The 18,419-nt window shown below is 42.7% G+C and overlaps 1 protein-coding gene across 8 annotated transcripts in view; it reads left to right on the plus strand.

The window, feature by feature from the left end:
• Positions 1 to 18,419, plus strand: part of LOC143782307 (NFX1-type zinc finger-containing protein 1-like) — a 197,424-nt gene that overhangs the window by 16,255 nt on the left and 162,750 nt on the right. For 5 of the 8 annotated variants that reach the window (XM_077269622.1, XM_077269626.1, XM_077269623.1 and 2 more), the window contains exons 3-5: positions 9,154 to 9,276; positions 10,909 to 11,028; positions 14,575 to 14,694. In XM_077269622.1, coding sequence (XP_077125737.1) covers positions 9,154 to 9,276; positions 10,909 to 11,028; positions 14,575 to 14,694 — 363 coding nt within the window. The remainder of the gene's footprint in view (positions 1 to 9,153; positions 9,277 to 10,908; positions 11,029 to 14,574; positions 14,695 to 18,419) is intronic. The other 3 variants (XM_077269629.1, XM_077269630.1, XM_077269624.1) reach the window with 2 other exon arrangements.

Raw genomic sequence — 18,419 nt, forward strand, 5'->3', positions numbered from 1 at the left:
GGTTTTTGAGGGCCCCGGGCGAAAGAGTCTCAGTGGGCCCCCCCCTTTAACACATACCACGATTCATGATGCACAGATACAGCAGAGAAATATAGCACAGCCAAGTAGCGTATAACACAGCCCACATAGTATATAACACAGCCCACGTAGTATATAGCAGCCACGTAGTATATTGCCCAGCCACGTAGTATATAGCACAGCCACGTAGTATATTGCCCAGCCACGTAGTATATTGCCCAAACACGTAGTATATAGCAGACACGTAGTATATTGCCCAGCCACGTAGTATATTGCCCAGCCACGTAGTATATTGCCCAGCCACGTAGTATATTGCCCAGACACGTAGTATATTGCCCAGCGACGTAGTATATTGCCCAGCCACGTAGTATATTGAGAGCCACGTAGTATATAGCACAGAGACGTAGTATATAACACTGCCTATGCAGTATATAACACAGGCCATGTAGTATATTGCCCAGACACGTAGTATATAGCAGACACGTAGTATATTGCCCAGCCACGTAGTATATTGCCCAGCCACGTAGTATATTGCCCAGCCACGTAGTATATTGCCCAGACACGTAGTATATTGCCCAGCGACGTAGTATATTACCCAGCCACGTAGTATATTGCCCAGCCACGTAGTATATTGAGAGCCACGTAGTATATAGCACAGAGACGTAGTATATAACACTGCCTATGCAGTATATAACACAGGCCATGTAGTATATTGCCCAGCCACGTAATATATACCACAGCCACGTAGTATATAGCACAGCCCACATAGTATATAGCAATGTGGGCACCATATCCCTGTTAAAAAAAAGAATTAAAATAAAAAATAGTTATATACTCAGCCTCCGTCGGCCCCCGGATCCAGCCCAGGCGTTTACCGATGCTCCTCGCTGCACTCCTGTCCCAAGAATGCATTGCGGTCCCGCGAGATGATGACATAGCGGTCTTGCGAGATGATGACATAGCGGTCTTGCGAGACCACAATGCATGGACCGGTCACTGGAGCGTCGCGAGGAGCGGGAAAGGCCTGGGCTGGATCTGGGGGCCGACGAAGGGTGAGTATATAATGATTTGTAATTTTTTTAAATTATTTTTAACATTAGATCTTTTTACTATTGATGCTATTGATAGGCAGCATCAATAGTAAAAAGTTGTTTACACAGGGTTAATATCAGCATTAACAGAGTGCGTTACACCGCTGCATAACGTGGTCCGTTAACGCTGGCATTAACCCTGTGTGAGCGCTGACTGGAGGGGAATATGGAGGGGGCACTGATGGCAGGGGAGTATGGAGCGGCCATTTCGCCACCGGACTGTGCCCGTCGCTGATTGGTCGTGGCCGTTTTGCCGCGACCAAGCAGCGACTTGGGATTTCCGTGACAGACAGACGGAAGTGACCCTTAGACAATTATACAGTAGATATACAGTGGGGCAAAAAAGTATTTAGTCATTCAGCAATAGTGCAAGTTCCACCACTTAAAAAGATGAGAGGCGTCTGTAATTTACATCATAGGTAGACCTCAACTATGGGAGACAAACTGAGAAAAAAAAATCCAGAAAACCACATTGTCTGTTTTTTTATCATTTTATTTGCATATTATGGTGGAAAATAAGTATTTGGTCAGAAACAAACAATCAAGATTTCTGGCTCTCACAGACCTGTAACTTCTTTAAGAGTCTCCTCTTTCCTCCACTCATTACCTGTAGTAATGGCACCTGTTTAAACTTGTTATCAGTATAAAAAGACACCTGTGCACACCCTCAAACAGTCTGACTCCAAACTCCACTATGGTGAAGACCAAAGAGCTGTCAAAGGACACCAGAAACAAAATTGTAGCCCTGCACCAGGCTGGGAAGACTGAATCTGCAATAGCCAACCAGCTTGGAGTGAAGAAATCAACAGTGGGAGCAATAATTAGAAAATGGAAGACATTCAAGACCACTGATAATCTCCCTCGATCTGGGGCTCCACGCAAAATCCCACCCCGTGGGGTCAGAATGATCACAAGAACGGTGAGCAAAAATCCCAGAACCACGCGGGGGGACCTAGTGAATGAACTGCAGAGAGCTGGGACCAATGTAACAAGGCCTACCATAAGTAACACACTACGCCACCATGGACTCAGATCCTGCAGTGCCAGATGTGTCCCACTGCTTAAGCCAGTACATGTCCGGGCCCGTCTGAAGTTTGCTAGAGAGCATTTGGATGATCCAGAGGAGTTTTGGGAGAATGTCCTATGGTCTGATGAAACCAAACTGGAACTGTTTGGTAGAAACACAACTTGTCGTGTTTGGAGGACAAAGAATACTGAGTTGCATCCATCAAACACCATACCTACTGTAAAGCATGGTGGTGGAAACATCATGCTTTGGGGCTGTTTCTCTGCAAAGGGGCCAGGACGACTGATCCGGGTACATGAAAGAATGAATGGGGCCATGTATCGTGAGATTTTGAGTGCAAACCTCCTTCCATCAGCAAGGGCATTGAAGATGAAACGTGGCTGGGTCTTTCAACATGACAATGATCCAAAGCACACCACCAGGGCAACGAAGGAGTGGCTTCGTAAGAAGCATTTCAAGGTCCTGGAGTGGCCTAGCCAGTCTCCAGATCTCAACCCTATAGAAAACCTTTGGAGGGAGTTGAAAGTCCATGTTGCCAAGCGAAAAGCCAAAAACATCACTGCTCTAGAGGAGATCTGCATGGAGGAATGGGCCAACATGCCAACAACAGTGTGTGGCAACCTTGTGAAGACTTACAGAAAACGTTTGACCTCTGTCATTGCCAACAAAGGATATATTACAAAGTATTGAGATGAAATTTTGTTTCTGACCAAATACTTATTTTCCACCATAATATGCAAATAAAATGATAAAAAAACAGACAATGTGATTTTCTGGATTTTTTTTTCTCAGTTTGTCTCCCATAGTTGAGGTCTACCTATGATGTAAATTACAGACGCCTCTCATCTTTTTAAGTGGTGGAACTTGCACTATTGCTGACTGACTAAATACTTTTTTGCCCCACTGTATATATGTGTGTGTGGATATGTAATGTTACATAACATCTCTAGAAGGTGAGCCTGTTCAGCAGCTATAAAGCCCCCTCCAGAGAACAGAGAAGGATAAGGCTTCTGTGCCCCATCTGCCCCCTGACAGGACACCACAGCTCCATTCTGAAGAATGAAGTTTGGAGAAGTAAATCCAGGGAATCTTGAGAGGGGGCTGCTGTGTCCTGTCAGGGGACAGGTTGGGCTCAGCACTCATGCTTCTCTGCAGGAGGTGAAGGGGGAAGGGGCATTCAGCTCTGCTCTTTTGATGATACAGACAGGGGTCAGAGTGGCTCAGGACATAGCAGCTGCTGTTATCATTGATGCTGTCAATGAGCACAGTAGCGGACTCAGTGAGGATGGTCGGCTGCAGGGACTGGACTAGAGCCTGTCAGACACCGTCCATACACTTAAACACAGGCGCCTCAGACAACACTCACCGGGGGGAAGGGGGCTGCGCTGCTCCGTGACTCACTCCTGACTGTGACGGGAGAATACTGTAGTAAGGCGCTCAGCCGGGATTGGATGCTGGAAAGTCCCGCCCTCCTGTTGCTCAGCACTGGCTTCCTCTCCCAGCTGTCTGTCACAATGACTCCTGCTGCTCCCTCCACACACACAGCGCTCTGGTGGTTTATGAAAATTCTGACCGCGCGCCCCTTACACCAGTGTGTGCGCTATATCCCAGACAGCGTGAGTGGGCCCCCCCGTCTCGACAGGGCCCCGGCACTTGCCCGGGTGCGCCGGGTGCTGATGCCGGCCCTGTCTGGGGACCCCGCTTCACCTGTGGGAAGCGTTACCATCATTGCTGTGACAACATTCCCCAGAGGACCCCTTTAATGCAGCGTTGGTCCCACTATTGACTGAACACCACAGGTGGTGACACAGCAGACTTTACGACAATTCCCCTTAAAAGACCTTTCCCCTTTAATTGGACACCCAGGGTCACGGACCGGGTCGCAGCCACTGTGACATCCCCTTTAATAGCTGACCGGACCCCGCTGCCCTTGCAGGGCGCTCCACATAGAGCCCAGGTTGTGATAGAGACCCTGGAAAAAGGCTCAAGCCACCCGTCATATGGGTTAGTGTCCCACCTTTAAGGAGGACAGAGAAAACAGTGAGGACCTTGATAGAAGCCACAGGCAGCAAGGGCCTACACCACAGGGCTAGTGAGAAGGCTTCTAACTCCACCTGGTAAAGGGGACTCTGAACTCGCTTCCAAGCCGGCCGGACCTTACCTGTACCTGTGATCTGGTGCCCCGGACTGTGGCTGCCTCAAGTCTTCAGTAAACCAAGTAAAGAGACTGCAAACCTGTGTCCTCCGTTTCTTTCTGCACTACCCAACATCTCCATCTATACACCGGGAGCCCTGGGGACCCAGTTTCACCTGTGGGAAGCTATACCATCTTAGCTGCCATAACACCACCCCAGTGGACCCCTTTAAGCAGCGTCGGTCACCTCTGACCGAGAACCACAAGTGGCATCACGAACACAAACTTTATTTAAAACCCCTTTAAGGACATTCCCTTTTACATGGGTGCCCAGGGCCATGGACCGGGTTGCCGCCACCATGACATCCCCTTTAAGTATCGGACCCAGTACCGAGTACCCCATGGTCCTGGCGGGCGTTCCAGTAGCATGGTGGCTCAGTGGCTAGCACTGCCACCAAGGACACAATCTGCAGGTAGCTTGTCTTGCTGGTTCTCCCAGTGACTTTGTGGGTTTCCTCCCACACTACAAAGACATACTGAAAGGGAATTAGATTGTTAGCCCCAATGGGAACAGTGCCAATATCGTCTGTAAAGCGCTGTGGAATTAATGGCGCTTTATAAGTGAGTAAAATAAATAAATAATTACACACACCCTTTTGATATACAATCAGCGTCAGACTGGGGTGTCAGGGGCCCACAGGAGGAATTGTCTCTAGGGGCCTACCCTACACTATACGCAAATACCTGTTAGCCGTTATTCCCGTTATAGTGGAGCATCAGTTGAAAAACACAGGCGGTTCCTTCACATCTACTGTGCGCCACCATAACTGGGATGTATAATTATGGTAGTTTGCATTAAAGGGGTTCTTTGGTAAAAACACACCGATCCATTGGCTCTACAGGATAGGTGATGATAACTTATTGAACATTTGGGTCCAATCATTGGAAACCTCACCTATCAGAAGAATTGGGAAGCTTTATCCCTGACAGGACACGTTCATCCCTATTTTAAAATGGAGTGGCAGGTGGGATGTCTGACCGCAGCTCCATTCATTCTCTTTGGGGCTTCCAGAAAAAAACAAGTGCGGGAAATGAAGGGATCAATGCTTAAGTCGCACATGCCACTCCACTCTAATCTTGATAAAAGTTCCACATTCTGCCGATTGTTGCTGGTCCCAGCAGTCGGACCCCCACAATCATTAAGTTATCACTTATCCTGTGTAGAGGTGATTACTTATTTTCACTGGAGAACCCCTGTAAGTGCATCATCTTACAAGTATTTAATCAGTAAAGGAAATAAGCTTCTCCTAATTAATATCAGAGAGACCAAATAACCATCATACACAGCACAATCAACTATACCAAGACCAATAATACCACATATAAAGGAGAAATACCACCGCACCATGACTGGACTACATATCACCAGCATTACAAAGATGAATAATACCACATACAAAGAGGAAATACCGCTACATCGTAGCCAGACAACACATTACCAGCATAAAGCTACCAAATTATTCCACAAACAAGGGAGAAATACCACAACACAATGACCAGACCAATAGTGACCGAATAATACCACATAAATGGAGAAATACCGCCACACTGTGACCATACCATATATTACCACCAGATAGTGACCGAATAAAATCACATACTATACAAGGGAGAAGTACCGTCCCACCGTAACCAGTCCAGATATTACCAGTATATAGCGACCAAATAATTCCACATACAAGGGAAAACTACCGCCGACCAGATCACATATTGCCACCACATAGTGACCGAATAATGCCACATACTGTACAAGAGAGAAATACCACCACACCATGACTGCACTACATAATACCACCACATAGTTATAGAATAATAGCACATACTGTAAAAGAGAGAAATACTGCTACACCGTGACCAGAACACATATTACCAGCATATAGCCACCAAATAATTCCACATACAAGGGAGAAATACCACCAAACCGTGACTGAACTACATATTACCACCGCATAGTTATAGACTATAAATCCGAACCAAATAGAACACTAATAGAACAAAAATGCCAAATCGATACATAACACAGTGTTTGTATCAATAGGCAACCTCATAAGAGAGGACACTCCTAAATGAAATATCAGCCAGGGAGAGAAAAAAAGGAGAACTATGTCCAAGAATATAAAAATATGTACACATTTTTTTAACAATCGTATAGTAACATGATGAATAAATCATAAAACACATAAAAATAGAGGGATCGGGTACACATTGGTCACGGGTATCTCAGCATAAATGTCACAAAACAGTAAAGTGCATAGTGCTTATATTGGCATGGGAAGCAATCCAAGTGTGCAAAAAGTCTAGTTAATCAAGTGAACATTTCTTGCTATATAGCAAACTCATGATGCATATCAAAACTTAGGCCTAAAAGCCTGGGGTACTGATAAAATTTGTGCGAGCATTAGGGGGGGGTGACACCAAGCGCATTTTGGCTCAAAGGGAATGTCGGTGGATTACGGTATTAAATACGGCAGGTCTCAATGAGCAGTTAAGCTTCAGTTCATTTCTATAGAATTGATTACACAATGTCCCAGACTTGTTTTTTAACCTTTTGGTGTTTTGTGCTGTTTGGATTTTGTCATGCTTTATATGTAATTTTTTATATTTTATTTTTTAGTTTGTTCTATTGATCTATGTTACCATTCTGATGTGTGAACTGGCAAAGTAATCTGGCGCCAGAAAATTACTTTTGGAAGCCTTATTTATACAGTTTCCCAGTTATGGATTGGAATTGTGAAGGATGAAGTGGAATCACAATTATTATTCTTGTCACTATTATTATTTATATATTTATTAATTTTTTGACAATATAGGAGTAAATGTATGATGTTTTTATGTCACTTTTATATAATGTAGATACACTTATATTAATTGGTGTAGTTATGGTATCAGTATATATGTTAGCACATTTAATTAATCATGCTTATGTAGCATATGAATCACATTATTACATTAATTATATTTTTCTAATTGCACTGATAATTATTATTCACGATATTTATATATTAGTGTCCGTACATCCTTCTATTCCTATCACTATGGTTTGCATTATAGCTCCCATTGTACTTCCATTGTACGCATGTTTCCGGCTGCACTGATCCGGAGCATCGCCGATGGCACCTGTGGATGACATTTGCGTTTTAGTGACGTCACATAGATGATCGCTGTGACACGCAGTGTTACTCCGCCCTGCCAGAAGTGATACAAGTTCCGGTGTGTATTTCCAGAAACATGCACCGCTTTTACAGCTACCTGACGCGAAAGGGTATTTAAACATGGCCCACACACATTACACCACCGCACCTTGAAAAAGAGCAGCGAAACGCGCGTCGGTTGCGGCGGGTACACGGGTCCAGCTGTAATACATAATGGGTAAGCATAACTAAGTTTTGATATGCATCATGAGTTTGCTATATAGCAAGAAATGTTCACTTGATTAACTAGACTTTTTTGCACATTTGGATTGCTTCCCATGCCAATATAAGCACTATGCACTATACTGTTTTGTGACATTTGTGCTGAGATACCCGTGACCAATGTGTACCTGATCCCTCTATTTTGATGTGTTTTATGATTTATTCATCATGTTACTATACAATTATTAATACAATTTGTACATATTTTTATATTCTTGGACATAGTACTCCTTTTTTCTCTTTGGTTATTATAGTTATAGAATAATAGCACATACTGTACAAGAGAGAAATACTGCTACACCGTGACCAGAACACATATTACCAGCATATAGCGACCAAATAATTCCACATACATGAGAGAAATACCGCCACACCGTGACTAAACCACATAGTGACCGAATAATACCACATATAGGGATAAATACCCCCCACACATGACTGGACCACATATTAACCGGACCACATATTGCAACATAGTGACTGAATAATACAATACTGATCATTAATAAAAACTACAATACTAACAACATTGTTATTACCACTGCGTGACCAGCTCTATCCTCACCTACTGTATCCTCACCCATCCCTAGTAGATTGTGAGCCCTCGCGGGCAGGGTCCTCTCTCCTCCTGTACCAGTTGTGACTTGTATTGTTCAAGATTATTGTACTTGTTTGTGCAGAGAAGCACAGCGCCGGGGGACAGACACCGGAATGTAAGTATGTAGTGTTTGGTTTTTTTTACGTTTACGCTGGTAACCAGGGTAAACATTGGGTTACTAAGCACGGCCCTGTGCTTAGTAACCCGATGTTTACCCTGGTTACCAGTGAAGACATCGCTGAATCAGCGTCACACACGCCGATTCAGCGATGTCTACGGGAGATCCAGCGACGAAATAAAGTTCTGGCCTTTCTGCTCCGACCAACGATGGCAAAGCAGGATCCTGATCGCTGCTGCCTGTCAAACTCAACGATATCGCTAGCCAGGACGCTGCAACGTCACGGATCGCTAGCGATATCGTTCAGTGTGAAGGTACCTTAAGTGTACAGGTAATACACTGAATTACCAGTAACGCCTCTAGGTGAAGACTTTCATCTTCACTTTTCTTCTTTATCTGGCACAGACCGCTATCATTTCTTTCAGCCAGGACTGTCTCTGCAGAAGATAAGACACAGTTATCTATAGCTGATTGCTCCTAGAGCACATTCTGCAACATTTTTTTGGGGGGGTCTGGGGTATCAGGAAGATGGGTCCAGAGGCATTGTAGCATGCAGAGAGTAGAGAAAGAGTATCAAGAGGGCATGGCATATAAAAAAGGGGTGTGACAACTACTCCGCTCTCCAGATGCCAACTTCAGAAAATTGACATCTATAGTTTAATCTTTTCCTAATAATAATATTTTTCTCTTTTAGAACATCCCAGCATAATAGATTCAGACACATCTTCAGAAAATCACACACATCAGGAAATAAGAGAGAATAGAGATGTGGAGAATTTGACAGATACTGTCAAAATTAATAGCTGGCGAAATAAAGGTATGTTGTCATTAAAGATGGTAGAATCTGCTGTATTTCAAATCTGTGAGTGGATGGATTTACTGTAATTATACTCCTGGAAAATCAGTGGAGGAAGGAATGGGGGATTTGCTAATCTTTTACTTTTATGTCACAGGTGTATTATGTTTGTATTTGTTTTTACTTTCTTTTGTTGTATGGCATGTTTATCTCTTATTAGTATTTCATTTTTAAGTTCAACTACTTCCTACCACCTGCTGTACATGTACAGTGGATGTCATGTGCACTTGGAGCTCTGGAGTAAATGGTGGCTGTGTTTTGCACTTGCCTCCAACAGCAGTGATCTGAGCTGTTTTTGATTGCTGCTGTTAAACCACTTTGTCAATCGCTGAAAGCAGCATTTGAGTGGTGTGATCTGAGGGGAAGGCACATTTTCTCTTCCAGTGCCCTCCATAATATAATTGCAGGGTGCCGCTGGGTTACCATAGCAGTCAGTGGCCTACTGCAGGCCCCTATGCCGCCATCTGTGCCTTGGCTCCATAAGAAGTCGTTAATTTCACAATATATTGCAATACTAAAGGATCGCTGGTTCAAGTCTCCTAAGTGGGAGAGAAAAAATGTCAAAAGAAATTAGTAAAAAAAAAACAAAACCTAAAATTTCAGATCTATCCTATTCAGATAATTTAATAAAAATTACTGTGTCTTTAAAAGTCTGACCTCTCAAAATTTAAAATGAATTTAACCCATACAGTAAATTAAAAAAAAAATATATATATATATATATATATATATATATAAAAACTCCAGAATTTATTTGTCACTTTCCATTCCCCCCAAAAATGAAACCGAAAATTGGCTTGTTTGGGGAGGGGTTCACAAATACTATATTAATTGTAAATATATCCACACATGCATTGTTGAGTAGATTATAAGTTCTTCACTTATCGATTTATTACTTATTTTTTATTTTAAGACTTTTTGTTAAAAGGGTCCCCTGAAAATAAGCTTATAATGGGGTTTCAGCTGCTGGAGTCATTAACTACAATATAATTTGCTGGAGAACCTGAGAAACAAGAGCTTAAAGGGGGACTCCAGGGAGATAAAAATGCATTTCAATCTACCTTCTGTATGAAACAATGAGGGCTGAAATCCCTCTCTATGTTGTAATATGTAACTTCATGTGATTTACTGCTTCTCACCGTGATCTACCGTCTGCTGCTGAGTGCTCCTCCTCTGAGATGCTTGGACAGAGATCAGGGGCTTAGCTTGCATCTTGTTGCTCATTTAAGCTAGCCCCCGACCAAGGCTTATCACAGTCTGTGTGGGGGTTTGATGTTCTCCCTCACTCTTGTTCGCCACTTTCTGGCTACATATTCATAGCTAGTATATGATGTGTCATTTCCTTCTTCCTGCTTCTCCAGCTCTTACTCCTAGCTTCATGACAAGTCACATACAAGCTGTATAAGGCAGACTGAGTCACTTTGGATTCTATTTGGCTATTTTTCTGGCGGTCTGTCTTTTTAGGGGTTGACAAAAAGTGATTACAGAAATTTAGCTGAACCCTGGAAAAGACCCCTTTACCTGCTAATCATAGTGCTGTTAATGATAATCTTACAATGTTGTAAAACGTGAGTATATTCAACTTATTTGTAGACAAGTTTGAAACTGATAATACCAAACGAATTGAAAAACGTGGGTATCGTCCGACAAGAGACAGCGCGGGTAGGAGTGAATTGCCAGATGCCTACTCAATTGACAACTGGCGAAGTACAGGTAACTCAAATGTATTAATATATGGAATAACAACTATAGCTATTAAGCCTTGTTCATTCAGTGCAGTTTTTGTGATTTGTTTTTTTTAATCAAAGATTAGGCTAAATAACAAAAAAGAAAATTAGAACTGTTCAGGTTTCATATAAAAAAATAAAAGTATAATCTTTAATGTCTTCAAATATTATAGACTTATCCTCCCCTATGAGCACTACATTTAGAGATTTAGAGGATTTATCGCTCCTTCTACGTCAGATTTTCTTTTAAAGGGATGTTTTTCAGCAGGTTTTTACTATATAATCTCAGAAAAGAGAGCCTGAGTCCAGTAATATTTCACTTACTAGGTGGTATTTTGCTGTTTTAGTACAAACAGTGTTTTATCAGCAAGAAATTACGATTAGAGGAAAACTGCCTTGTGACTGCTAGTCCAACTATGCCTCCAGCAGTGATTAGCAGGTCTCTGTCACTATGCCATTTACATAAAGACTGAGCTGTGGTCTGTGCGCTAGAAATACAGGAGAGAAAACTGTGAATATCATACAGTAACTACTGCATACAGTAAACTAAGTGTCATGTAAACACTTCCCAGCAGGTGACATGGGTGTGACTGCAAGGGTTAATTTATCTCCTCTCACTCAATCACAGGTGACTAAGTGAGCATAAATCACACCCCCAATACAGACTACAGACTCTGGATATGTAAAGGTACCTTCACACGAAACGACTTTGTAACGATATCGCTAGCGATCCGTGACGTTGCAGCGTCCTCGCTAGCGATATCGTTTAGTTTGACACGCAGCAGCGATCAGGATCCTGCTGTGATGTCGCTGGTCACTGAATAAAGTTCAGAACTTTATTTGGTCGTCCGATCACCGTGTATCGTTGTGTTTGACACCAAAAGCAACGATACCAGCGATGTTTTACACTGGTAACCAGGGTAAACATCGGGTTACCAAGCGCAGGGCCGCACTTAGTAACCCGATGTTTACCCTGGTTACCAGCGTAAAAGTAAAAAAAACAAACAGTACATACTCACCTGCGCGTCCCCCAGCGTCTGCTTCCTGACACTTACTGAGCGCCGGCCCTAAAGTGAAAGTGAAAGCACAGCGGTGACGTCACCGCTGTGCTGTTAGGGCCGGAGCTCAGTCAGTGTCAGGAAGCAGACGCTGGGGGACGCGCAGGTGAGTATGTACTGTTTGTTTTTTTTACTTTTACGCTGGTAACCAGGGTAAACATCGGGTTACTAAGCGCGGCCCTGCGCTTAGCAACCCGATGTTTACCCTGGTTACCCGGGGACCTCGGCATCGTTGGTCGCTGGAGAGCGGTCTGTCTGACAGCTCTCCAGCGATCAAACAGCGACGCTGCAGCGATCGGCATCATTGTCGCTATCGCTGCAGCGTCGCTTCGTGTGAAGGTACCTTAACACTCTGCCACCACTCCTCAAACACAGGGGGTGATGAGTCCCTGAAATATGTTACTTTCAGGCAATAAAAAATACACTCTCTGAAAGGCTGTGGATTCTTTAGAGCATACAAGGATCAGACTAATTAAAGATTTTAAGCTTTAAAATTTACACTGCTTACAATAAGAAATATAAAAAGGTCAAGATATTATGACACACTAATGTGCAAAAGTTATAAATTAAAAAGAGAGAAATAACAGAAATACCTAAATGTTTCCGTCTACAGTTAACTTCTGTTTCCTTGAGGGAAGGATAAATGAATTATGGATTCACGAACAGTAAACGCTAATCCCCACATGTGAACAAATTTCCTATTGTGTCACCCATATTTATGTGCCTGGTCCTGGGCTCATATTTCCAGGACAGCCTGGATTGGACTATTTAAAAATTGCTGTTTGTGACTGAACGTTGGGCTAATATAGGGGCCAGGACCTTGTATTTAGAATATCCTGTATCTCTAGCTACCCCCTCCATACAGTACATAGGAGCCATTCAGCTTGGTTATAATCACCACCTACCCATATTTTGAAGCTTGGCTCAATAGACCGACCGAGATGTCACTATTGACACCTCTCAATATTCTTCCAGGAGACCCCCTATGGTTCTGCAAATACTGGTAAATCCAGTTTGTTCTTTTGTCAACTAAATGTAACTCTACTACTGTTATATATTCCCCTACAATTATATTTTTCCTTCACACTAAGTGATACATCACTAGAATGTGTGCCTTGATAATGCTGTTGTCAGATTACATAGCGAATGCCTGCTGAACAATTCCTTTTAATTAAAGATTAGGCTAAATTAAAAATATAAGACAATTAATATAAAAGAAATTGTATCATGTTTAATGTCTTCAACTATTATAGACTTATTCTCCCCCATGAGCACTATATTTAGGAGTTTGTCGCTCCCTCTACATCAGTTTCTTGGCATGAAAATGTCCCAAAGAAAGTTTTGTCACAACAATTTGTTTTTTTTAACACCTGCCTTCTTTCTTAAACATGGGTAGGGCTTAGAAATAAAGGAGAATACTATAATGATAATAATAATTTTTAGTCTGCAGAAGGAGCAAAATGGATAAAAACACTATAAAAAGTTGTTATGGCTGTAGCCATATTGACCTGAAGAATAACGTTGACGGATCAATTATACTGCACAGTGAATTAGTAAAAATATAAAACAAAATATAAACAAATCCTAAACTGCAGTTTATTTGTTCATTCTACTTTTCAAAAATAAGAATAATAGGAGGTTCTTATTTATCCTGTGCATTAAGCTGAGTACTTAAGCCAGGGTTTACGGCTAAATCTGCAAAAACATGATTCGGATTAAACCCTTGATGGAAAAATTCAGTGTTATGAAGCAGCCTAGTCACTGTGAATTCCAGTTGGCCATCTTTCTGTCAGTGTCTGTCTTTTTACAGGATCATAAGAAACATGGTCGACCATGGTTTTGTGCATCCGTCCCCACAAAATGGGGTACTGCTAGAAGAGAGGCTTGGGATCGGAGTGTGCGACTGCATGTATTTCTATGCAGCTGCACGTTTCGGTCCCGAGTGCCGGCGGCAGTGCCGGGTATTGATGCAAGAGACTCCCGCGAGTTTCTCACATTGAAAACTAAATAATGGCACTGGCGCTTACCACCGAGAGGAAAGGGGGGAGGAGAAGAAGTTCAGGAGCAGCTGGCGTTTAAGACAGGTTCTGTGCGGGTACCTGTTAGAAAGCAAGAAGACTAGTAGAAAAGTGGAATAAACGCCGCGCTAGCTGAACTGTATGAGTATATAGCAGTTTCTCACATTGCATACGCAAGTGTGACCCCGGCCTTAGATGGAAACCCTAATGAAACAGATGAGAAGCTAGTCAGAACTTAATAACATCTATGCAAATCACATACACAAGTGACATCCACTTGAGCAGGCAACAGAGCAGAATCCTGACAGTGTGCATTATGTACAATCTGTAGTCACAATGCGTGATTACATAAATTTTGCTGAAGTCTGGAAAAGACCCCTTTACCTGCTAATCATAGTGCTGTTAATGATAATCTTACAATGTTGTAAAACATGAGTATATTCAACTTATTTGTAGATAATTTTGAAACTGATAATACCAATCGAATTGAAAAACATGGGTATCGTCCGACAAGAGATAGCGCGGGTAGGAGTGAATTGCCAGATGCCTACTCAATTGACAACTGGAGAAGTACAGGTAACGCAAATATATTAAACTCTGGAATAACAAATATGGCTATTAAGCTTTGTTCACCCAGTGCAGTTTTTGTGATTTTCTTTTAAAGGGACTTTTTTTCAGCAGGTTTTTACTATATAATCTGAGAACACCACGATGTAGAGGAAGAGAGCCTGAGTCCAGTGATATGTCACTTACTAGGTGGTATTTTGCTGTTGCAATAAAATCAGTGTTTTATCAGCAAGACATTATCATTACAGGATTTCAGACTTCTAACTGCTAGTCCAACTATGTCTCCAGCAGTGATTAGCAGGTCTCTGTCACTATGCTATTTACATAGAGACTGAGCTGTGGTCTGTGAGCTAGAGCTGCAGGAGAGAAAACTGTGAATATCATAACTGCTGCACACAATAAACTAAGTGTCACGTAAACACTTCCCAATAGGTGACGTGGGTGTGACTGCAAGGGTTAATTTATTTCTTCTCACTCAATCCAGCACTCAACCTCTGTTACAGGCTTTTAAGTGAGCATAAATCACACCCCCAATACAGACTACACACCCCAGATACGTAGCATGCTGCCACCACTCCTCAAACACACGGAGTGATGAGTCCTGCGAAATTTCTTACTGTCAGAGAATTAAAAAAGCCACAAACTGTTTGAAAGGCTATGGATCCTTTAGAGCATACAAGGATCAAACTAGTAAAAGATTTTAAAGCAAACCTGTCAGCAGTTTTGGCTGATATAAGATACGGTCACTGCCATTCAAGGCTTATCTCCAGTATTCTATAATCTATTAGATAAGCCCCCAGCCTGACTTGGAAGATAAGGAAAAAAGTTTTATTATACTCACCCTGGTGGGTGGTTTTATGCGGTCCGGTCCGATGGGTTTCGCAGGTTTGGGTCCGGCGCCACCTATCTTCTTGCGATGCCGTCCTCCTGCTTGCATCATAGCTCTCTGGCATTGTGCTCCTGAGAAGGCATACTTATCTGCCCTGTTGAGGGCAGAGTAAAGTACTGCAGTGCGCATGTGCTGTGCCTCTCTTACCTTTCCCAGCGCCTGCGCACTGCAGTACTTTGCTCAGCCCTCACCAGGGCAGATAAGTATGCCTACGCAGGAGCGCAATGCCGGGGAGCCATGATGCAAGCAGGAGGACGGTATTGCAAGAAGATGGGAGGTGCCAGGCCCAGACCCGTGACACCCATTGGACCGGACTGCCCCCCCACCGGGTGAGTATAATAAAACTTATTTTTCTTCACTTGCAGGTTTTGGGGCTTATCTACAGCATTATAGAATGCTGTAGATAAGCCCTGAAAGGCAGTGGCCGCATCTTATATCAGCCAAAACCACTGACAGGTTTCCTTTAAGCCTTAATATAAAAATTTACAGTGCTTACAATAAAAATATAAAAAAGGTAAAAATAATATGACACACAAATATGCAAAACAGTTATGAAATGAAAAGGAAGTTATAGCAAAAATTCCTAAACGTTTTCATCTACAGTTAACTTCTGTTTCCTTGAGGGAAGGAGAAATTAATTATGGATCACGATTAGCAGACGCTGATCCCCACATGACAATTTTCCTATTGTGTCACCCATCTTTATATGCCTGGTCCTGGGCTCATATATCCAGGACAACTTGGATTAGACTATTAAAAAATTGCTGTTTGTGGCTGGGCGATGGGATAATTTAGGGGCCCAAGAACTTGCATTTAGAATATCCTATATCTCTAGCTACCCTCTCAAAACAGTACATAGGAAACATTCAGCTTGGTTATAATCACCACCTACCCATGCTTTGAAGCTTGGATCAATAGACTGACAGGATTGACACATCTCAATATTCTTCCAGCAGACCCCCTATGGTTCTGAGATTATGCAATACCGGTAAAACCAGTTTGTTCTTTTGTCAACTAAATGTAAGTCTACTTCTGTTATATATTCCTCTGCAATTATATTTTTCCTTCACACTAAAGGTACCTTCACACTGAACAACTTTCTAACGAGAACGACAGCGATCCGTGACGTTGCAGCGTCCTGGATAGCGATATCGTTGTGTTTGACACGCAGCAACGATCTGGATCCCGCTGTGATATCGTTGGTCGGAGCTAGAAGGCCAGCACCTTATTTCGTCGTTAGGTCGGTGTGTATCGTCGTGTTTGACAGCAAAAGCAACGATGCCAGCAATGTTTTACAATGGTAACCAGGGTAAATATCGGGTTACTAAGCGCAGGGCCGCGCTTAGTAACCCAATATTTACCCTGGTTACCATTGTAAAAGTAAAAAAAAAACACTACATACTCACCTTCTGATGTCTATCACATCCCCGGGCGTCCGCGCTGCTGCTCAGAGCTTCCTGCACTGAATGCGTCAGTGCCGGCCGTAAAGCCGAGCACAGCGGTGACGTCACCGCTGTGCTCTGCCGGCTCTGACACATTCAGTGAAGGAAGCTCTGAGCAGCAGCGCGGACGCCGGGGGACGTGACAGACATCAGAAGGTGAGTATGTAGTGTTTTTTTTTTTACTTTTACATTGGTAACCAGGGTAAATATCGGGTTACTAAGCGCGGACCTGCACTTAGTAACTCGATGTTTACCCTGGTTACCCAAGTGCTGCAGGGGGACTTCGGCATCGTTGAAGACAGTTTCAACGATGCCGAAGTCGTTCCCCTGATCGTTGGTCGCTGGAGAGAGCTGTCTGTGTGACAGCTCCCCATCGACCTAAACAGCGACGCTGCAGCGATCGGCTCATTGTCTATATCGCTGCAGCGTCGCTGAGTGTGACGGTACCTTAAGTGATATATCGCTAGAATAAGGGTCTGTGTACCTTGCCAATGCTGCTGTCAGATTACATAGCGAACACCTGCTGATCAATTCCTTTTAATTAATGATTAGGCTAGATTAAAAATATAAGAAAATTCATATAAAATATATTGTATCATGTTTAATGTCTTCAACTATTAGAGACTTATTCTCTCCCATGAGCACTACATTTAGGAATTTATCGATCCCTCTACATCAGCTTCCTGGCATGAAAATGTCCCAAAGAAAGTTTTAGCACTACAATTTGGTTTTTTTTACGCCTGCCTTCTTCCTTAAACATGGGTAGGGCTTTGAAATAAAAGGGAATGGCTTACTGAAAATTTTAAAAATGTGAAAGTTACTAAAATGTTCATCAGCATGGTACCATCTACAACCTGGCAGAGTTTAATGATATTTAGAAACTCCAATAAATAATTATCTATGCTCTTAAACTGATTTGCACGGAGCTGGCCAGCAGCTTTCCCGAACCGAATGTGAAGGCTGCATAAAAATACATGAAGTTGTCACCCTCTGTGCACTGTGTTCTCATCTCGGCCCGATTTATACAGCCATCTGACTGGGTCCTAAGTCTACTTATCCCATCACATTCCTTTTTCTTTTTCCTTCTCTTTTTCTTCTGCCGCTATCCTTTTTTCTCACTTTTGTTTTATTTATTTTTATTTTTTCTTCTTTCTATATTGAATCATAACTTTAAACAGACATTATTAACCCCTTACTGACATTGGACGTACTATTACACCAATGTCAGTATCCCCCGCTTTCATGTGGGCTCCGGCGGTGAGCCCACCTCAAAGCCAGGACATGTCAGCTGTTTTGAACATCGGATATGTGACCGCAATAGCCGCATGTGTAATCGTGATCCACCCATGGTCATTAACTAGTTAAATGCCACTGTCAAACTCTGACAGTGGCATTTAACAAGT

Source organism: Ranitomeya variabilis, chromosome 6, assembly GCF_051348905.1.
Source record: "Ranitomeya variabilis isolate aRanVar5 chromosome 6, aRanVar5.hap1, whole genome shotgun sequence".
Lineage (NCBI taxonomy): Eukaryota > Metazoa > Chordata > Amphibia > Anura > Dendrobatidae > Ranitomeya > Ranitomeya variabilis.